The 22248-nt window shown below is 55.2% G+C and overlaps 1 protein-coding gene across 3 annotated transcripts in view; it reads left to right on the top strand.

Moving 5' to 3' along the window:
- The window catches only part of LOC107516304 (DAB2 interacting protein), a 117238-nt gene that overhangs the window by 35646 nt on the left and 59344 nt on the right, over positions 1-22248 (top strand). For all 3 annotated transcript variants that reach the window (XM_036218284.1, XM_016155920.2, XM_036218286.1), the window contains one exon: positions 5133-5278. In XM_036218284.1, the coding sequence (XP_036074177.1) occupies positions 5133-5278 (146 nt within the window). The remainder of the gene's footprint in view (positions 1-5132; positions 5279-22248) is intronic.

Here is a 22248-nt window from a genome sequence, read left to right as displayed (position 1 = left end):
GATCGAGGGTGCAAGACCAAGTTGATGGTGGAGTTGGGGGAAGGAACTTGCCCTTCATAGAGCACCTACAATGTGCCGGGCATGGTGCCTTCTTTATACTCAGGTGAGAAGGTGGCTCAGAGACCTGCGGTGACCATGCGGCTCCCAGGTGCCCACGTGGTGGTGCTGGAACGCAAACCCCTCGGTGCTGCCGCCTGGGCAGGAAATGAGGCCCCAGTGAGGATGGGACTGGGCAAGGCTTCCCCTGCCCGAGCCTCCACTTCCTTACTTGTGAACCCCTTGCACTCAGGGAGAAAGTGCACCTTCCTTCTTTCCTCTGTCCAGAGGCCCAGTGTAGTGCCTGGGGCTGAGTGCGGGGAAGATTATCTGAGCTGTGAGTTCTTCTGGCCTTTGACTTGTGTGTGTACATGCAAGTGTGTGTGTGTGTGCGCGCGTACATGCATGTGTAGAGGGGGTGCCCACCCCGCCCACCCCGTGGGCTAGCACTCTCCTCCACTCCCGGCTCTTCCACCTTCAGCAAGTAGTCTAACGTCTCTGAGCCTCCACTTACCCATTTGAAAACCTGAAACTTTCTGAATTCCGAGGCACGCACCTTCTTAAGGAGTCCTGGTAAGAGGCATCGGGCCCTCTGGGGATGTGTGCAGCGAATGTCAGGGTCAGAGAGACTTGGCAGAGCAGAAGCACAATAACTAATAATTTATCATCATCATCATCTCTTGGAATTGATTGAAATGGGTGTATGAAGAAATCATGCGTCTGGAATTGTGAAAGGCCCTTGAGAAAGTCTCAGAACATCCTGGAGAAGGGGAAGGGATGTGGGTCCCATGCTAGGATGGTGGCGAAGTGGCCAGAACAGGTAGGGGAGCTGCCGAGAACTGGGGTCCTTCCAACCAGAGATCCCACAGGCCTCGGTCCTCTGCTTGGGACTGCCCTGCAATTTGGTCAGTGACATGGATGGAAGCCCAGGGGGCCTGTGGATCAGCTGGGTGGGAGGACTTCCAAATGGCCAGCAGGCCGTCACAGACAGTGACAGAGGCTGCACAGCTGTCCTCCCCCAATCCCTGGGAATGGGCTGGGGGTGGTGGCCCTAAGCAGCAGCCTTGTCCAAAAGCCCCTGGGGCCTTAGTTGCCCTAAGGGCAGTGACACAGCTGCCTGAGGAGCACACAGAACCCGGAACATGGCTACGTCAGTGGAGGCCGTGCACCCCATCTGGGGAGGGAGCAGTCTCGGTCCCCACGGATGACGCGGGCTGCTCACTGAGCTTCAGACATCAGTCCCTGCTCTAGTGAATGAAAGCTGAGGCCTCCACCTGAGCAGCTTTCCCCCCAGCACTTTGTACCTCAGGACTCTCTGTGAAGTCGTTTTAGAAAAAAAAGTGCTTGTTTAAAAGAGTTCAAAACTACAAAACGGGGTAGTCTGTGACTCTGCCATCGTTTTGCAAGCATGTTCACTCATTCACTAGGTACGACACAAAGCCTGTCCCCACTGGCAGGCTGCCTTCGAGCTCTGCAGAGCACCCAGACAGAATCTTACCTGTGGTGGTCACATACTTTGTGAGGGCAAAAATCACTGGCTGTGCTAAAGGCAACATCAGTAATCATAAAGCTGACAACTGCTGTGTTTAGCTGCTTAATGAATCTTACCTCATTTAATCCTTCCCACAGCCCCAGAAAGTAGATATCACCATTAACCCATTTTATGGATAGGAACACTGAGGCTCAACGAGAGAGGTCTAGTAATTTGCCCACACTTTATCGGAATTAAGATTCGAATACAGGTGGTGTGAGAGGACTTGAGCTGGCCCAAGGGGGTGTGATCGGCAGAGCTGGCTTATGTAGTCAGGATTGGCCTCCTGGAGAAGGAGGATAAGTCAGGCCATGGGAGTTGAGAGCTTTATTTGTCCTACCTAATCCTCACTGCGGCCCCCACGCATTTCATAGAGCAGAGAAGGAGAAGAGCCTTGCCGGCCATCTCCCAACCACGGGTCTGTCTGTGGAGCCAGAGTTGAGCCCCGTTTGCCTGCCTCCAGCTATCAGCTATCAGCCGTCTCCACCGCAGTCCTAGAAAGTGAGAATCAAAAACCCTGTTTTAAAGAAGGGGCATGATTTTGCCTACTGTCCCTCGTTAAAGGTTGACCTGGGTCTAGAACAAGATTTTCTGACTTGAAGACCAGTCAGTCCCTCTTCCTGAGTTCTGGGCTACAGCTGCCTCTAGAAATCTTGTCTTGGGACCTGCCCATGAAGGAACAGGAGAAAAGGTCCTTCGTCTAGGGCTGAGTACGGAGCCCACCCTTGGCCCTTACTGTATGACCTTGCGAAAGTCCCTTCCCTTGGGGCCTCATTCACCCTCGAACTGCAGTCTTTTCGATCCGAGTCCCCTTCCAGCTGTGGCTTTCTGGGATGATGAGCATTCGCTGAGCCTGCCATATGCAGGGCCCTGAGCTGGGTCTTCTGGGGGACACAAGGTCCTCCAGGGTGGACATGTGTGGTGTGGTGGGAGTTAATGGGGACCCTCCCCATTTTCCTGAAAAATCACTCTCCCCATGATCTATGTGCTCTTTGGCCTATTGTTAGTCTGCACACCGCTCACTGTAGTGGTCATGGTCCTCTTGGTCACTGTGTCTAACAATAGATGATGAATGAGTGAATGTTATAGAGAGTTTGAGTCCCCAAGGTCATGGTCAATTTGGGTGTGGTGGGTACTGTCAGAGTAGGCTTCAAGGAGCAGGCCGCTTGTCTGAGGGGCATTAAGTGTAGCCTTAGGAAGAAGGGTGGAGAGAGGAAGTGACACTTATCTCACTTAGCCTCCTAGAAGGGAGAAAGAAAAAATTATTTTAGCTCAGAAATAGGGTAAGGCTGTCAATATTGCTACATAACGAGCTACATAAATTGTGAAACATGCTTCATGGTTCTTTGTGCTACATGAATGTAAAAATTGTGAAATTTCCATCAGTGTAGAAAATAAAAACCAAGAAAAAGTACAAGCCCATTGGGGGAACTTGTTTGACAACAACACCTGTGAGAGAACTCATCCAAGTTAGCCAGGTGCATCTCCCCTTCCCCCTTCCCTGGCAAGAGTCCAAGGTTGGGAGAGCCCAGAGCTTATGTAGAGGTGCAGGTTCCTATCTTCATATTGTGTCTGCCGGAGGGCTCATTGACCCTTGGTTTGCCACCATTTGTGGTTCCTCTGCATCAGGCATTGCCCTACGGGTCACCCTTCTGGAGGAGGGTCCGTCCTATAGCTATCACGTAAGATATATTTGCTGAACTGCAGCTGATCAGAGCACCTTCACGGGTACCGCTGAGTTGCAGAGGTAAGAGGCAATGGACTGCACTGCCTGGGAAGGCCTGGATGAGGTGGCATTTCAGTTAAGCCTTGCAAGATGTGCAGAATTCTGACAGGTGGTCACAGGGATAAGCCTCCTATGGATGTGAGAGATTGAGTGGGAATTAAAAACGGGGAGAAAGATAGGAAAAGGGAAAGTTTCAAGAGGGTGGGCAGAAGAGGGGGGTCCTGTGGGAAAAGCTCTGGCTTTAGGTAGGCTTGGAAGCTATGTGTCCCTGGGAGAGAGTCATTACCTAAATATTTGAGCAAGATTTCTTCGTTTGCAGAAAAGAATGTTTCTTTGTCATTTTCTGTTTGTGTGGGTGATGAGATGATGTGTACAGCCGTTTGACCTTGTGACATCTAGGATGCTGGGGCCATAAAGGGGAAAAACCCAGCACAGGGCATGACTTAGAGCAAACGTCCACTTTTTCTCCTGGGCCAGAAAGGGTCCATGAGCCTACCCTCTATTGTGTGATGGATGAAATGTGATGTTCAGATTGTGTACATTAATTTAAAAATAATTTAATATCTCATTCGCCTGGAATTGAGGCTGGGCTGATGAATTCCCAGAACCTTCTGAGATAACTCCTGACTCAGGGTATCCGTTTCCCCCTTAGTTTTCCTCTCCTTCCAGCAGCCTTTGGGTTCCAAGTCCAGAACACCCCAGGCTGTGGTCCCTTGAGTCTCCATCCAAATCTACACCGTCCTCTGTAAAGGGAATACTGGTTCAGCCCTGCATGTATTGAACGCCTGTCCCCGCCATTGGGCTAGAAGTTCTTGGGGCTGGGCGTGGGATAAACCTCTCCCCTCGGAGTCCAGGGCAGCCTGGTAGATGGACCAGTGGCCTGAATGGGGGACCCCTGCTAGCTGAGACCTGCCATACTCCTCGCAGGAGTCATGAATGGGGCCAAGCAGCTGTCCCTCCAGCTAAGGCCCAGACTTCCCTGGACCTGGCTCCAAATCTTGAAGCACACAATGGGGTTACTCAGCAAACTCTCAGCCCTTGGACCCTTCCCTGAGCTAAGCACTAAGCACCCTGTCCCCTAGGTGGTTGTCCCTGCTGAGAGACACCAGCTCCGGGCAAAGGGCTCCACCTTGAGGGCGGGTGATGGTTGCCTGCGGAAGGAAAGATACTCAGGTTAATGGTCCAGATGGCTAGGGTAGCCGGCCGGCCCCCAGAGGACCCACCACACGCCTGCTCTGAGAGCCTCAGTTTCCCCGATCTGTACAACTGTACAACCGGGAGCTGAGAACACCGACCTCGCAGGTTGGAGGAACGAGTTTTGTTAATCTGGGACCGCACCGCGGGCGTGGATTCCTCAAGGTGGGTGGGGGGGTGTGACCTCGTTCGGAAAAGAGGTGAGGGGGCCGCGTCAGCCCAAGCCACCGGGGGTCCCCGCCCCTCCGCAGCCCCGCCCCCTCGTGCCCTGGTCCCCGCCCCCGCGCCCGGGGGGGGTTCGGGTCGCCTCGGCCGCCGCCGGCGCGGTTCGGCTCGACGTCGCCATGGCAACAGCGGCTTAGGGGGCGGGGGCGACGTGGCGGGCTGGGCTAGGCAGGGCTGGGCCGGCCGGCCGGGCGGGCGGCGCGGGGTGGGCTGGGCCGCGCTGCGCGGGCCGGGCCGTCGGCGCTCGGTCGGTCGGCGGGCGGGCGGCGCGGGCTGCGAGCTGCTGGGGCCGAGCCCGAGCCCGCGCCCGCCCTCGGCCGCGCGGCCGCCCGAGCCAGGGCGCGGGTCCCGGGCCCGCCGCCGCCGCCGCCGCCGCGCTAACCCCGCCTCCCCTTCCCCCTCTTGTCGCCCCGCGCTCAGGGCTTCCTCAGCCGCCGCCTCAAGGGCTCCATCAAGCGCACCAAGAGCCAGCCCAAGCTGGACCGCAACCACAGCTTCCGCCACATCCTGCCGGGGTTCCGGAGCGCCACCGCCGCCGCCGCCTCCTCCGCCGCGGACAATGAGAGGTGAGCCCGCCGCCGCCGCCGCCGCCCGGGCCGGCCTCCGCGCGCCGCCTCGGGATGCGCCCCGGAGGGACAAAGCGAGAGCCGGCGCTGGGGTGCGCTGCGAGCGGGAGGGCACCCCGCGCCGCCCTCCGGCAACTTGTGGGGCCACCTCGGACGGGGGAGCACCACGGCAGGATCATTTTCTCTTCCCCCGCGGCGGTCAGGCCGGGAGGGAAGTGCCCTCGCCGAGAAGTCCTGCCTCGCCTTTGCCGAGGTGGGCATTGTTTCCTGGGCAGTGCGATGCCCGGAGCGTGGGACAGAAGTGGCGCCTCCACCCCCTAGACCCATCCCCCTGCCTCTGGAGCCCTTGCGTGTCCGATGCAAAAGGCATTTTCTGCCGGGTTTTGCTAAGACCCACTGGTGAGGAAAAGGGTGAACATCTGGAGGGGAGGAGCAGGGGCTGGGCCGCTTAGGGGGCACATCTGCGCTAAGTAGGGCGCGTGCTCCTCTGGGGGCTGGGACGTGCAGAGCGGGCAGTGCCTTGCCCTGAGCTCAGGGGCATTGCCTGAGGCTGGAGAAGATGGGCCTTATGCTCTCCAGCCCGCCAGCTGCTTTTTTTCCTTACCTCTCCACTCCCAGGGGTGTCTCCTGTCCCCCGTTTCCGTTTTCCTAGGCAGGCCAGGAGCAGGGTGTGGAAATTCCAGGGGGAGGTGGTTTGTGGGGCAGAGGTGGAGAGGGAGGAGGTGGTTCAGTCTGCCCAGCGAGTCACGGGCAACGGAGCAGGCTTCAGCTCGCAAGGGCAAACCATCCTGTCCACGTGCCGGGGGCCCAAGTCTTTCTGGGCCCAAGTCCCCCTCCTTGAGCCGTGCCAGCCACGGCACCTTTCCACTTGGGCATAGGCACACTGATGGATTCCAGTGCCAGTTAGAACATGCCCCTGCTCAGCTAGTAGAGGTGAAAGAACGGGCAGGCACCAAGGAGCCTTTTCGGCATTCAGCCCTGACATCTCAGGCCCCTGGCATCTAGCTTCCTAAGGCTGTGCCCCTGTGTATAATCTGCGAGGTGGCGAGAAGGGGAGGCACAGGGAGAACAGCGATGTCTCTCTGCTCCCCCTTGGTTCTAGCAGGCAAAGGAGTACAAGTTACAGCCCAACTCCTGCCCAAGGTTGAGAGACTGTTTAACTGACCCCTAACATCTTCCCGGAGAGTAGCCCTGATAGAATTACTAGACCTTTCATTTCCACCAGTCCAGAGCCGCTCTCTCTAGTGCATCTCCACCGCTGCCTGCAGCTGGTTTCCTACACCAGCTGCCAAGCCCAGCCCGTGGCAGGACCCTCAGCCTTTCTCTGATGGCCGTGCTGCCCCAGGGGACCAGGCGTGCCCTGGCAGGCAGATGCAGCCAGGCCAGAGCTCAGCGCTGGGTGCAGCCACTGCGTCTTTGAAAATCTCGCTTCCCATCTTTGTTATTGTCTGGGCAGCAGGCCACCCGGTTTGCTGCCTTCCTCCCTCTGCCCGGCCCCGCCTCCGGCTTTCTCCCCCAGGAACATGCCCTTCTCTGCGCTTTCCTTGGCGGGGGTCAGGACCCTCTGCACCCGCATGCGGGGGCTTGTGTACGTACCCCATTTTGTGTGCATGTGTCGGTTGTTGGGGAGCAGGAGAGACGGCAGGCGGTCCAGCCTCCAAGTGTGCCTGCCCTCCCGGGAGCAGACAGCGTGCATGCCATGTTTACCTCCCTCCAGTGGAGGGCCTGCACCGAGTAGCCTGCGAACGCTTGATTGGCAACCCTGGCCGGAGGTTGGGGCATGGCTGAGATGACCTTGTGCAGGTCCTGCCCAGCTTGGCCTCAGGTCAGCCTTGCCATATGCCGAAGGGGTGCGGAGTGGGGGTTGGGAGGGAAACTATAAGCCCATTTCTAGAAACGTTGGTAAACGGTAGCAGTTAGAGCAGAACGGCACTGGCAGTGGTGTGGAATTGTCTTATTAATTTTCTATAAACAAAATCTGGCTTGGTGGCTTCTCTGGCACAGGAAGAGAGCCCAGATTTCCCACGGACAGGCAGAGACTGAGTTTGAAATCTCCCAGCCTTGGAGCTGAAAGAGGCTTTGCTATGACTGGGGTCTCCTGATTTGCTGCTTTGCTTAGAGATAGATTCATCGGCTGCTGCTTGGATGGATGGGCAGATGTTTCTCTGGGGTAGCCCCTGGAGTCATCCTGTTTGGAGTTGAGTGAGTAGAACCATCTGTTGTGACCCAACCCCGCCAGAGCTCATGGTCAAACCTGGGTGTGACGAAGTGCTTCCGCCTGCTCTGACTTGGTGTGGTTACGCTGTTGAAGGCTGGGAGGACAGAATGGCTGCCGTTGGCTTGGCTTAGCAGCGAGGAGGGGGTAGAATCCCCGGCTCCGTGGGACCCCCTCTGGGCTGCCATGCCTCTGGCTGGGGAGGGGGTAAGTGCAGAGATGCCAGCCTCAGTGAGGGGTGGGAGATGGGGATGGGAAGGGGTGGGGGCATCTAGCCCTGGTCTGCCTGTAGATAGCGCAGGGCACTCGGGGGCAGCCACTTGGGTTCTGACTTTGGAGAAACCTGTCTGCGTTATGGTTGCTGAAGTAGCTTTGTTGCATGTGGTCGGCCGTGCTCTGCAAACTGCTGTGTAGGGGAAGTTATTTTTTGTGCTGGAATTCTCTCACTTGGAAACCAGTTGGTTCTGGGCTCCGTAGGAAAGGAGTCTGCCCCCGGTGTGGTGATGCTGAGGCCGACTGGTTAGGGGAGAGGGCCGGTGCCTGATTATGAGGCTGGCGTCAGGTCAGCCAGGGCTCGGTGGGCACATTTGGGCTCTGAGGGTCCTCAGGACCCCAGGGCAGGTTTGAGCCTTTGTACTTATTCCTGTGGAGTGGCCTGGGGGAGGTTCCCAGCTGTTCTCCAAAATCTCTGGTCCCCTAGACACTCATTGCTGCTTTGGAGGTTTTGGAAATAAGCACCAAGGACAGTAATCATTTCTCCTGGATAACGAACGCTGCTCAGAGGCTTTCCAGGTGGAAGGGTGTGCTGGCAAAAGCATTTTCCTTCTGCAGGCTGGAAACGTTGCCTCTTCATTTACAAGGCTGTTTTAGTATGGGTAAAAGCAGTCCAGGATGTGGTGGTTCTGCCTTCCCAGAAGATAATGTCCAAGTCACTCATTTATTTATTAATGTACCTGAGTAGCTAGGAGGGTCAGCTGGCAATATTGTACTTTCTTCATCCCTTTTCTCTCTGATACTGTTTCTGGGTGACTCTGGTCCTCCACACGTGCTAGGAGTATGTCTGCTCTGGCGCTCTACCTGTACCCCTGCTCCTGTAATTACTCTGAAGTGATTGAACCGTCGACCCTCCCCCCCCCCGCCCCGCCCTTCTCATTCTTCCTAGTCTTCCTTTGCAAAGCTTATCACATAAATGTGGGCAACCCAGGTGCAGGGATGCAGCAAGCCTGCTGTGAGCAGAGTTAGAGATGGATTACCTTCCCAGGGATTATGTGTGTTGCCCGGAGTTTCTACACCTGAAAGTTACTAATGGTGGGATTCCAGGCAGTGCGGGAGGAGGAAGGGAGATATTTGGTCCTGCGGAGGGGTGGGGCGGAGTGCTTCCACAGACCCCCTTAATTGGCCCTGAGTAGGCGGGAATCAATTCTTCCCGTTTGGGTGAGGCATTCCCGGGAGGGATGGGTGGGGGGGAGGTGCGGGGACGGGGCGGAGGAGGAAGCTTGATAAGGAGCAGGGAAAATGGCAGATGAGATCTGTTTTTCTGCTTTTGTTGTTGACAGTAGCTGCAGGAGGGGCTGGGTATCCAGGCCTGGCATTCCTTGCCCGCTCTCCTTTCTGCCACCATAGATGGTGAGGGCCTGGTTCTTCTCCACCTCCCCTGGGTGACCGTGCAGTTTGGACAGTCTCTGGGTGTAAATGGAAAGTAGGTGATCTTTGGATTTGAAGCCAGGCATTCTTGGGGCAGGTCACTTCACCTTTCTGAGCCTCAGTTTTCACATCTGCAAAATGGGCCTTATGATAATGTTAGTGGAATCATTAATATTAATATATTCAGCATGTATTTAATGGGAAGTATCTGTCCTTTTCCGTGCTGTTTCCTTAGCAACTAACACCAGGTTTACATATTTCTTAAATATTTCTAAAATTTTATTCAGTAAGTAATAACATGTGAAAGAGGCTAGACTAACATGTTGTAAGTTTTCAGTAAGCGGTAGTTAATATTGGTAGGGAAAAGTCACTTTATCTTAGTAAGCCTCAGTGGATCATACTTGTTTTTAATCATTTTGGCATTTAGGTTATCTAGTTTTTCTTTATTAAAAATTATGCTGGTGTTTAAATGCTTGCTTTTTATCTTTGTCTACCTCTCTGATTGTTTCCTTAGGATAAAGTCTTAGAAATGGAATTAAGTTAAAGAATATAAACATTTTCCAGTTTTTGATAAAAATGTCCTGAAAGCCTGTAATAATTTTGAGTCCCCCAATGATTTTTGAGAGTGCTCACCTGTTTCCTCACACCCTTGAAAACACTGGGCGCCATCATTAAACAATCTTTGTGATTTGAATAGGCAGGAATAAAAACAGCATTTTGCATTTCTTGTTACTAATTGAATATTATTTTCTGAGTTTAATGGCCAGTAGTGCTTTTTCTTTTTAGTGTGCTTTTCCTATCCTTGGCCTTCTGAATGTTTTGACAAGCCCTTTGCAGGATTGGAGGTTGCTCTTTAGGGCCTCCCTCTGCTGGAAAGGCCCCACGTAGGTGGGTCTTTGTTAAACGGGAGCCTCTGCTTTCCCAGAGGTGTGGCAGGTAATTCATTAATTACCTGCAAAGAAGACTTCCCAGCTCTCCTTTCTCTTCCCTCCCCTCCCCTCCTCTCCATAAGGGAATCAGATTTAATTCTTAATCTGATAATTATCATAAGGAGGCCTGGTATTTACACAGGATTTAGAGAGGTCTTTCGCCCTACCAGGTAGGTGGGCAGTGAAGGTGCTGTTAGATACAGGGAAACTGAGGCACGTTTTCAATGGCATGGAGTTGAGACCATCACAGAAGCCAGGCCTTGGGACTAGGTCCCGACCCATCTTCAACATCGTACTTGGAGCCCTGTGGGCACCTTTGGCGGTAGGGCTGACCAGGGCTGACCAGGGCCCTACACGTGAGCACATAGTTCTGAGCCTCGTCTCCAGGGAGGGAGGGGAAAGCCACAGAACACGACCTGGACTCAGAGAAGAACCCATTTATTCTTTGCTTTCTCATTTTTATCACCCTCCTTTTAGATCTGCGGCTCCCTTGTGTATCTTCCAGAGATCCGAGCTGGGCAATATTTTTAGGAACGGTGGAAATTAGCTAGTGAGAATGCAATCAGCCCCAGGCTGGGGTTTCAGAGGCTGGAGAAGCCTGTCTTTGTGCAAGCATCTGTAGGCGTGTGCGTGTTTTTGTATGTGTTGCAAATGGGTACCTGTCCTCATGAGTGTGTGCGTTACATATAAATGACCTGTACATGCCTGTGCATGGAATCACATGGAAAGCATTTGGACAGTACTTGGCACTTCATATTGGGTTGGACCATACAAAGTGACTGTTTTTGTAGGTTGAATGTGGACATGCGGTTCAGTCTGGTAAGTGATCGGTATGTGTTGGCCACCGTCATTCTTGTGTCTTTTCTCCGTGTGCATATGTATGTACACCGTGTTCCGTGTTTGAGCTGAGCTCTCGTGTGCATATCTTTGCAGTTTCTGTCTAGGTGTGTGGCCACTGAGCTGGCCACTTTTGTGAGCAAACTGCCCGCCTTCTTTGGGAGAACCTTCCAGGGCTCTGTATGCCGGGGCCATGAGGACAGCAGCCCTCTTAATCCCTAGGGGCCAGCAGAGCCAAGCCTGGGGTGCCAAGGAACCTATCACATTCTCTCCGAGTAACCCTGCCCTGTGTCTAAGGATATGCAAATCGACTCTTTAATGGAATTCCTTTGCAAAATATTACTTGAAGCAGAAAGTTAATTACCAGGTTCTAATTAATGGCTATTTTAGAAGGCCACAGAAGAGATCATAGGGAGACCAAAAAGGGGAGAAGGGAAACATCCAGCTCCCCCGACTGGCTAGGTGGCTCCTTCCCAGGTTGCAGAGCACACTTGGCTTCCCCACTGCCGAAGTGCCCGCCCACTCCCCTGTGGTGGCTGGCTGTGGGTGAGTGAGAAAGCGCCCTTTGCGTGAGGAGCCTCTGGTGTTTAGTCTGTCCATCCATCTGTGAGGAGTGGTCTGGGCTGCATTCCCAGCCTCGGGTGGGGTGTGTGGGTAGCTGTGGATAAGTAAGCCTGTGCTGAAGTGAGGCCGTATCCCCTGCATCCTACGCCCTGGTCCTCCGAGGCCCCCAAGTAGCCAGGCGACATGCCCAAGGCCTAGGCTATGGCAGGGACAGCCACTCGCCACTCTACCATGAAATTTACCTCTTTCTTTCCCCTCCAGAGGCCTTTGGGCTGCTGTCTATAGACCCCCCTGAGTTGACCTCCACTCCCTACCCCGACCCCAGTGCCTGAGGGAGCTTCTCGAAAGGTCACATCTCCACCTGGAGCCAGCTCTCTCCTCCGTGCTCCCCCTCCATGCTCCGTGTGGAGTCACCTGCTGTCATGCCTGCCCACCTACCTCAAAGGACAGGCTCAGAGCCCAAGTAGTTTATCGTGGAAATGACGTGGACATTTCCCCTTCCAGCCGGGAGTGCCAGGAAGGGTGGCCTCGCTTCCTGTCCCCTCCTGAGATAGAGGGCATCTCTGTCTTCTGTGGGCATGTGTGGATATGAGCTTGTGGGTGGGTACGCAGCGTCTCACACGTACCAGGAGCACAGCTTTGGCTGCTCACCGATCCCAGGGAGACCAGCTGGCGGCTCCCACAAGGACCTGCCTTCCAAATGCCAAGGAAGGTTCTTACCAGTGCGGGCCTGGGCGGGGCAGGAGTTGGCCCAGCCAGAGGTGGGTTTACACGTTTCCCCTCATCAGATGCCTTGCGGGGTGAGTTATTCCTGTCACAGTGATCCCTCACTTCCCTATTCGAACGGGCAGCCCCCATGAGAGGGGCCCCTGTTTCCAGCCAGCCCTGGTCACCACCTCGTTAACCCTTAGACTGTCACCTGCCTGTTGCCCTGTCCTTTCTCATGCCCTCAGAGCCCTCGTCTGCAGTCTGGGCAAAGATGTAGACGCCACCCTCATCGTGCAGGCCCTGATTTAATGCGACGGTGTCGTGGGGGGTTTTCACATGAGGGCAGTGAATTAGTGTGGCGGCTTCCTGTGCCCACTGACTAAGGGGAAGTTAATTTCATGCTCTGTCTTTTTGACATTCGTAATCAAAGCGCCGTATTGCAGCTGCAGACTGTTAGCATGTGAAGGATGTGTGAGCCTCAACAATCCTTGTTTCTGGTGAGGTGGGGCACTGGTTAATAGATTGTTCACAGCCCTACCCCCTCTGCTCCTTCTTCCCCTGCCTAACTTCCCAAGATCTCATCAGCTTGCTCAGTCCCGGAATTGACTCTGACTACAACCCTTCTCTTGACTTGGAAGCTCAGAGGCTGGCCACTGAGTACGACTGACCAGCCCAGCCCGGGGAGGACCCATATGAAGAGGGATTGCCTCGGACACCTGATCAAATGCAGATTCTTGAGCCCAAGCCCAGACCTTCCGAATTAGACTCTCTGGTGTTTGTCCAAGGTTTGAGAACCACTGCCCAAAGTTTATTTCTTTCACAGAGGGGCAGGGATTGTGCCCTAGCTGTGTACCAGCGACTCGCCTAGGCACTGCCCACGCTGAGTCCTTATTAATCCTCATGGTGATGGGGGTTTTTGATTCCCATTTCACAGACAGAGAAACTGAAACTCAAAAAGGGGAACGTGACTGGATCAAAGTTACACACTGGGGGACCCCATGCCCAGGCAATCCACTCCCCGGTGGGTACCCCCACATCCCCCCATTAGCATACAGGCCCTTTTTATGGTTGTGGTGCCTTTTGACATCAACCTTCCATCCTGGAAGAGTGCCAGTAGCACCCTCTTGTGCTCACACAGGGCTCCCAGGGGAATTTGGAGCAGTTAAGGCACTCATGGCTGGGACCTGCATTGTACAGGTGAGGGGCTGAGGCCCAGAGATCTGGGTAACGCCACTCCCACTGCCCTTGAGCGGCCACCCACGATGGGCCAGGCCCCACGCCCGGCCTTCGTGCGCCTCCTTGTGTTCGTCCTCGCAACGTCGCTGTGAAGGTTCGGTGCCATTGCCGCCCTCGTTTTACAGAGAAGCTTGGGGCGCAGCCGACAGACCGAGCAACCGGCCAGAGTCGTAGAGCTCGAAAGTGGCTGAGCGAGGACTGGAACTCAGGTGGTCTGGCTGTACGTAGGAAGCCCTGGCGTCACCCGCCGTTCCACGTGGCCTCCGTTCATCTGCCCTGATTCACAGGACGTGCCCTGTCAGGAGTCACAGCGATACACTGCCCGCTGCGCAGGAAGCGCCTCCTGCGGGCCAGGCCTTGTGCGCTGTATGGGCGTCATCGCTGCTCCTGACCATTCCTGTTTTATGCCCCCCCCCACCCCCGTCACCCCATTTACAGGGGACGAGACTGGCCTCGGGGGAAATCACTTACCAGGGATTGCCCTCAGGATGGATTTGGAATCTAGGTCTCTGTGGACCCGGAGTGTGAGAGCTAAGGAGATGAGCGCTTCCTGTGGGCCAGGCCTGTTCTCAGCACGTCGCTGAGAGGGCCTCGCTTCTTCCTCACAAAAGCCGGTGTGCCGCACACTGTTGTCATCCCCGGTTTACACCCAGGAGACGTGAGGCGCACAACCGGCTCGGCAGACCTGGCGTTCAAAGCCACGGAGCCTGGCTCCCGGGTCTGCGCTCTCAGCCGCTGCACGGTACTGCCTTCTCTCTGCTTCACAGGTGAGGGACGCGCTCCAGCAGGTAACAGCCACTTCCCTGAGCCAGACAGCCGGTGAGTGGCTGAGACGGGATTTGCACCTGGATCTTTCCAGAACGAACATGACAGCTGCCAGTGGGAGTGGAGGAGTGTCCTGGGGCCACTAGGGGCTCCGCAGGTGGCAGTCGTGGGTGCCGAAGTCCTGCAGCGGTACGGGTGGCAGCGGAGGCGGGCCTTCCTCCCGGTTTCAGTGGGCGGGGTGCCCAGGATATGAGAGTAGGGCTGGCCGAGTGACCGCCCCCCACATGTGCAGTTGATCCGTGATTATAAGTTGTCTTTCCCTGTGAGCTCCCCCCGGGTTCCAGTCTCGTAGGTCGGCGTGTAGGGGTCACCTTCATCCTTGCCCAGGAGGGCGAAGGGAGAGCAGTGCCGGTGGTGGGCAGGCACTGCCCAGAGCCGCCGTTGTCTGGACCTGAGGGAGGTGGGCGAATCTGGTGCCGAGCGAGACCTCTAGCTAGACTGGGATCGAGCAGCCAGGCTGTTGGCCGACACACCCTCTGCGGACCCCAGGTGGCACACCTGGCACGTGCATAACTGCCGGGCCTCGGGGAGGGAACCGGAAGTGGGTTTAGGACAGGAGCAGTGCTGCGGCCAGGTGTTCTGCCACGCTCCCCCTCCAGCCTGCCCGAGGCGGACTTGTCCAGTCGCCCTGGGCACGTGGAGTCCGTATTTTTGATGATAGTTGTTCGTGAGAGTAGTGAAAACCCTCTCCCAGGGCGTTCAGAGTCAAGGGGTGATGGAGCTGGCAGGGGATTTACGAGCGGTCTGTCTAGAGTTTCTCAAACTCGGTTCCCTTCCTTCCTGGGAGTGAGACCGGGTGTTTTCCTCCACTGGCGTGTGGACGGCCTCACCCGAGCGAATTGGTCTTTGGTCTGGGACCTTGACGCCCCTGCGAGGTCCTGCAGTCTCTCCTCGTTTAACGCAGGGTTTCCTGTCCCCACCTACCCCCAGCCCCCGAAGCGCAGCCGTCCCCATCTGCTGAGCAGCAGTGTGCTGCAGAGTTCTTCGGTAAACACTAATTGGAAGCGTTACCTCTCCTCAGAAGGGATCTTTCCAGAGGGAACTTTGGAAGTGTTCCATGCCTTTAGGACCTTCAGGAAAAGCCTGGAATGATGGCATTGTTGGCCCAGCAACAGGTGTGGGTGTGTTTTTTTTCAAGTCCTCTGAGCTGTTCTTCAGAGCAGCAACCAGCCCTCCTGTATAGAGATAGGGTGGGGCCTGGCTCTGGGTAGAGCCCTCTGTGGGGCCAGCGCCTAGGGGTGTATTTCTCGTTTTGTGGACTGGGTGTTTCCCTTCTGGCACCCAGCAGCTTGGGCTCTGGGCGTCCCCATCCTCCCCCACCCCACTCCTGTAGAAGGCAGCAATCAGGCAAAGGCTGTCCACTGATTTGCATAATTGCACTGTCCCCTGAATAATTAATAAAGCTCTGTCCTTGCTGGGAGCAAAGTCTGCACCATTTATGGATGGGTTTGCCTTCGGAGCTCTTCTAGGGAGCCCATGGTTTCTGCGCACTTTGGCCTTTCCTGGCATGTGCCCCCCAGAGAGAGGAGAGGGCACTTGTGGGGGGAGGAGGTGTGTCCAGGTAGCATCATGCTGGGCAGGGCTGGTGGTACATGCTTGTTTCCTCCAGGATCCATAAATGGGGTCTCGAGCACACAGAAGACTTGAGATTCTGTATTTTCCTGCTCTTTGTGGTTCCACAAGCTTTTCTTCTCTGAAATGTGATCCCCTATTGTAGAGACGTTTTGGGTAGCCTAGAGAAGCACTCCTGACCCTGGCGATAAGGACGGTGATGGAGCATTTTCACGCAAGAGCAGGTAGGGGAGGCCTTTCTCTTTAGTCCCTCCAAGTTTCTGGCCTTGTTAAGGTCAAGGATAGCCTGGGAGTGACTCCTGTTTGAAGTTTCTAAGTCCCTTTTTGTGGTGTTTTCTTGAAGGGAATTTTCTCTCTGGAGACAGGGGCTTGTCTCCCTGTCATGCTAGAACAGGAGGTTGAAGGCAGGGTCCGCTCCTGGCATGTAGTCGATATTGGGGAAGATCTTCTAGTCTCTTCAAGCCAGAGTGTACTTGAAAGGTCTTGCTCTCTTCCCTGTCTCCCCTAGTCATTGTCCAAAGCACCCATGGGAGTGTTTCTCAAACTGGATTCCATGGAATACCACGTAGGGATTCCGTAGCCCAAACAATTAAGGGGAGCATCCAGCGAGCCAAAGCAAGTGAGTTTCTTCAGTGCTTGACTCCTAGGAGGATTTAATATGCTAATGCGCACCTGAGTGTAGGAGAGGATGTGTACGCAGGCTGCTCTGCTTCCCACCCACATGGACTGTCCAAGGTCTGTTGGTACATCTCTAGTGACGGGGAGATGTCCAGGCCATTGCTGGTCAGTGCGAGCTCTTCGAAACTTGCCCCTTTACTGGGCTTCCGTAGCCAGCATTTATGTGGCACTTTATCCTTTACCACTTGGTCCTCATACTAGCTCGGGAAGTAGCAGGGCAAGGATCATCCCTTTTTACAGATAAGGAAACTGAAGCTCGAGAGGGTAATTTTCTCACCCAGAGGCACAGAGATGGTGGTAGAGTTGGCATTTAAACCAGCGTCTGGATCTTCACTTCTTTCCCTTGGCCACCAAGAAACCATTTACTCCTTAGGTAAAGGTCAGCATGTTGGCTGGCATTGCTCCTTGGCACACTGGGGACCTGTTGCTTCTACAGCCCCCATCCCAATTTGCTTGGAGTAAGTTTCTGGGGGTGGGAGGAAGGAGGTAAGTTAAAACCCTGTTTAAAAGTATCCCGGCTGTGGGGTCTAGTTTTGAAGCCATACACAGATAATGGGCATAAAACGACCACGTCCCGCTCATCAAAGCATTCCTGATTCACCCCTTTCTCCTGCCTTCTCTTATAATACGGTGGGTTATGTCTGAAGTGCCCCAGAGTTGGGTAGGCACTTGGGCCGGTGAAGGTGGTTGGGAGATGGGGAGGCGGAGAGTGAGGGCAGTGGGTGTCCAGCTGCTGTGTCTTTCTGTAGGCCTTTCTGAGAGCCACTGCTCAGGCCTGGTAGACGGCCAAGGGCCGCCTGGGGTGAATATGTTTATAGCAGCTGGGCTTGGAGGCCGCCTCAGGCCGAGGGGTGACTTCAGGACCTAGACCAGCTGTTTGATGTCTCAGGAGCCTCCTTGGGTCCACACACAGGAGCAAGCCACACAGGTACCCTGAAGAACAGAATTCTTTTGCTGACATATGGACCTGGGTTTGAATCTGGTTCTCGACTTTTCTGTGTGATCTAGGACAAGCCACCTAATTTCTGAACCTCCGTCTCCTCATCTTTAAAATGGGTGTGAAAATGGTGCCCGCCTCCTCGGGCTCTGTAGTCTGCATGGGGTCATGTATGTCACAATCTATTTTTTTTTTGGTCACATTCATTTATATCACATTATCTTGTGCACACACACACACAGTCTCTCAGATTTACACAGATGATGCTTTTGAGTTTCCGTTTGAGACTCCAGAATCCTGCCAGCACCTCCAGCCCAGACCTTGCAGGGTCCACCCCATCATGTACCAGGAGACAGCCCAAGACAGGCATGAAGAGCCGTTTGTGCGGACATTTCTCCCACTTAGAAAATCAATATTCTGTGGTCTGCCTAATTGCTCTGTTGCTGCTAAATGAGTCATTATGGAGGGAAAATAGCAAATGCATTGTGAGATTAATGGGAGGAAATAGTTGGCAAATGACTGGTGTGCTTCCGAAACTCCGAGAAGGTGTTACTCCGAGAAATCCGGAGAGCCGTGCAAGGCCGAGGCCCAAGGAGCAGCTGCCGACGCTCAGAGGCTCCCAAGGAGCCAGCTGATCCGACAGGGCACCGGTTTGACTGTTGTAGGGGCTGCGAGTGGGAGTTCCTGAGTCAAGGCTGGAGCCAGCGATGGGACAGGGAACTCCGATGACCCGGTCCTGAGGACAGGGAATACTGTTGAGTCAGGGCCTGTTAGGTGCATGGTGCTAGCTAATAGGGTACAGTGTCAAGCCAGGCCCCTCCCCTAGTGGAGGAGACAGGCTGCAATGAATTTTCCCCCAGGAAATGCATAATCGCAGTTGAGACTTGTGTCTTGAAGGGAGTGAGAGCCCAGAACAGGAGGGTTTGGCGTGTGGGGTGGCAGGGACAGCTTCCCCAAGGAAGAGAGGAGCCACCTGAAATCTCCAGGAAGCGCCTTCTGAGCAGATGGACGGGCTTGTGCAGACCCTGTGGGTCTGGGAGCGTGGGGCTCCTGTGATCTTAACCTTCACAGCAGTACTAGGAAGTGGGTACTTCCTCAGTTACAGGTGAGGAAACCCAGACCGAAGATGGTTAAGAGACTTGCCTGAGAGCATATGACTTTTTAAAGGGGGAGTCTGGATTTAAACCCAGGCCCGTGGAACTCCAGGCCCAGATGCATGCCCACCTGCTCTGGGGAGCTGGCCGTGGCACCTGTCATCCTGCCAGAGTCTCTGCAGCCAGTGTCAGGGATCTCACTCCTTCAGGGCAGGGCTCTGTGGAGTGCAGCCTGAGAATCTCCTGAGCTGGGGCAGCATGGGCCTCCAGAGGGGGCCTCCACCAACCCAAAGTCAAGCCTGTCTGCCTCGCTGAGGTTTTGCTTCCTCTTAACAGCGACGTGAGTTGGGTAATTTTCTGATGATCAGAACACAAGTCAGTTAATGACTCCTCTTTGAAAAAACTTTGTAAATAGCACATGTCTCCCCCAGTAAAGGGAGTTGATTTATTCTCCGCTGTACATCCCTGCTGGCCTGTCATTGGTGTGGCCGGCCTACCCGTGGTGCCTACCAGCTGCCTACAGAGGCGAGTAGAGGTGTGGTCAGCTGAGGGTGCTTAGAGACCTGTGGACTCCCCAGGGTTTTAGGAAGTTCAGCAGCTGATGGGGCGAGGCCAAGCATTCCTGTGGACACTGGGAAGGGGGCACTGAGGGGCATCAGGGGTCATCCCATCTTGTCTTGGTGCCTGGATATAGCTGAGCATCATGGCGCCACGGGAACCTGGCTGAAAGATTCTAGAGCCCCACCAAGGGCCGTCCGATTTGCAGGTGTAGGGTTGGCCCAAGTCTGTATTCACAACAAGCCCCGGGGTGATTCTGAGACTCCTTCAAGTGTTGAGACCTCCATCCTGGATTCTCCCCTTTCTGGAAGGGTCCCATGCCTCTGAGGGATGGTGGTGGAGTGCCGGATTATCAGGCCGCAGAGTCATGTTGCGGCAGATGTACCGTTGCTTGCTGTAGCTTAGGGGACCAGGATTCACCGGGCCCCTAGGGACACTGGTAGGACAGAGCCAGGTGGGCAGCTAAACTCCAGACAAGGCAGGAACTCAGCCTGGGGTGCTGTGCTACTGCCGTTGGCTGAAAGCCAGTTTCAGCTCAAACTGCGATTGGACTGGCTCTTCCCTGCCCCTCTTCAAATAAAAACCGCAGCCCCCTGTCGAGTAGCTGAGTGTTTATTTGGTCTGGTTGAAGAGCCCTAGCTGAGGGCCCTTTGTCCTGCTCAGATTCCACTTCCAAAAGAAATCTGCTTAGTTCTTCAGAGAAACAGCGGGGCATCCCCGGTGGGGTTCCAGGCAGGTCTGGGGCTGGCCCTGAAGGTATAGAGGGGATCCAGCCCTGTCCCAGCACTTCAGTGTGCTGCCAGAGGGGGACAGCAGTGGCATCCTGGGGTTGGTGCCCCGAGGCCAGCCTTTTGGTGTCCTCCTGCTTCTCGGGGAGCCAGCGCCTCATTGAGACGGAAAGCCAGGCAGGTTAGACGCACTCAGAGCGTGTTTCAGGGTCATCACAACAGCTCCGACTCTGGGTACCGAATCTCGGGTCTCCTCATAGGTAGTCCCTGCCCCGCGAGCCCAGGCAGATGTGAAACAGAAGGACCAGGTCAAGGCTCGTGCCTCACTTTTTCCTCCTGGGTCGCAGATGGATTCCAGGGTCTTACTTTCTCAATTTCTCCCTGAGCTTGGGCACCCTGGGCACCTGCCTGTGTTCACAGGTACTCATGGTTTGCAGGTAGATAATGGGCCGTTCCTTGAGCTTGGCTCCATGGCTCCCACCGTGGTGTTTGGCCAACCTGGGGAACTTAGGCTGCTCAGCAGAAAGCCTGGTGACTCATCACTGTGTGTTTCTGATTTGTCATCCCTGTTTTCTCTCTGCCCTAGGTCAAGGTTGCTGCTTGGCTATTGTATTCCTTCCATAAATATCTGTAGCCTCTAATGGTTAGCATTGGGTAGGACTCTGTCTCCTTTGCCCTCAGCAACTACCAGGAAGTTTCAGTAAAGGCCAGTCTCATGCCAGGCCCTGCCCTGTGCACACACCTTTTAGGAAGCTCTCAGGCAGCCCCAAGGCCTCTCCTAAGCCGGGGCGGCCCGCCACTTTGTCTTCTCGCCCTGGGGAAGCACTTTGCTCCATAGGTTCACTCCCAGGTGATGCCCGTTTCTCAGCCTCTTCATTGGCTTGGGGGCCAGGGTCTTCCATTGAGTGGTAGGGCTTGGGGCACACAGAGCTCTGGACCCCAAGAGGCCACTTGTGAAGGGTTGGCTTGCTGAGCTTGCCTACATCTTAGGGCTGGTTCAGACAGGATGGCGATGCCCTATGGTCTTTTCATCTGGTCACATTTGAAACCACTCATCACACCAGTGGGAGCACATTTCCGAATGAGAGGGCACATTAAATAGGAGGGAAAACTACTTAACGGGCTACCGAGGCCACCCACGAGTGGTGGTCCTGACTAGGGGCGCCTGCGAATCAGGCCTTGGGCGGAGTCTCTTAAGTTTCACACGTGATTATCAAACTGTCAATCATTTACCTTAATATGTTTCAGTGTGGCTGACATACGACTTACAACACCCCGAGCTTTCTGAACTGGACTTCACCTTGTCACCTGGCCTCTCCAGATGCAGTCACTTCTCCCTACCCAGAGTTATTCTAGCTGTCTCGTTCTCGTCTGGCCCTGCCCCGTGGCAGCCATGTGCTGGGCACTGTGAGGAGGCCGGGGCGAGTCCAGTCCGGGTCCTGCCCGCCCCGCACCACCCTCCTCTCAGCCACACCACCCCTGAAGGGCTCCTCCTCCCCTCTCCCCTCCAGTCCCGTGGGCTGCCTGCTACTGCAGGTCCAGGCCCCTCGTGGGAGGAGCAGGTACCACTTAATAATAGCGTGTGTCCTTCAAGATGAGCCTGGGTTGTCCAAACTCCTGGCCCAAAAGCCTCAAGCCCCCAGCCGTGGTTCCCGTTTGTATGTGCCGTGACAAGGAACTTGTTTCTGACGTGGGAGGCATGCCCATGCTTTCTGTCTTAATGGCCTTTCATACCAGTGGCCCAGGCCCTAACATTTTGTGTTAAGGTTGCGGAAGGGCCAGGAGCTGGCCCGCCGAGCTCGTGGCCCAGACGGAGCAACCAGTTCTAAATCACTCTGCCCGGGAAGGCAGAATCTCCGGGCTGCCCTGGCAACAGCTCCGCGCCAGCCTGTCGGTGTGGCCGCCGACAGCCGCAGCTCCTGACTGGCTGCCCTCTCCCAGCTCCCTCCCCCGCTTGCTCAGGCGCACTCTTACGAGCAGCTCCCTGCGTCCTTCAGGCAGAGCGTGCAAAGGAAGTGCAAGGCTGGGGGCCTCAGCCCTGTGTCAGCTTGCCACGCTTGCTCCGTGTGTGGGCGGGGTCACCCTCATGGGATTGTTGTCAACACTGCCCTGGGTTGGGTGCCCTTCCAGATCAGGATACAGGTGCAAACAAAGCCTGGCTTCTGAGATCTTAACGAGTCTCAAGAGTCCTCAGACTCTCGTCTTCACTGCCTCCCCACTCCCCTGAGCCCCTGTGCCCTCCTCACCCCTGTTTACTCACACAGAGGCAGCCAGCGTGCCTGGGTTCAAGTCCCAGCTCCACCGCTCAGCTCTGTGACTTGGGGAACTTAACTCTCTAAAACAATTCCTATCTCAAAGCGTGGTTGAGAGGAATAAATGAGATTTGTAGCTAAATGCTTAGCAAAGCACCTTGAGATATGTACGGCGGCACTCGAGATGGATCTG

This window comes from Rousettus aegyptiacus, unplaced genomic scaffold, assembly GCF_014176215.1.
Source record: "Rousettus aegyptiacus isolate mRouAeg1 unplaced genomic scaffold, mRouAeg1.p scaffold_m13_p_3, whole genome shotgun sequence".
NCBI lineage: Eukaryota > Metazoa > Chordata > Mammalia > Chiroptera > Pteropodidae > Rousettus > Rousettus aegyptiacus.
Note: the sequence above shows the minus strand (reverse complement) of the source record. Positions and strands in the feature narration are given on the sequence as shown.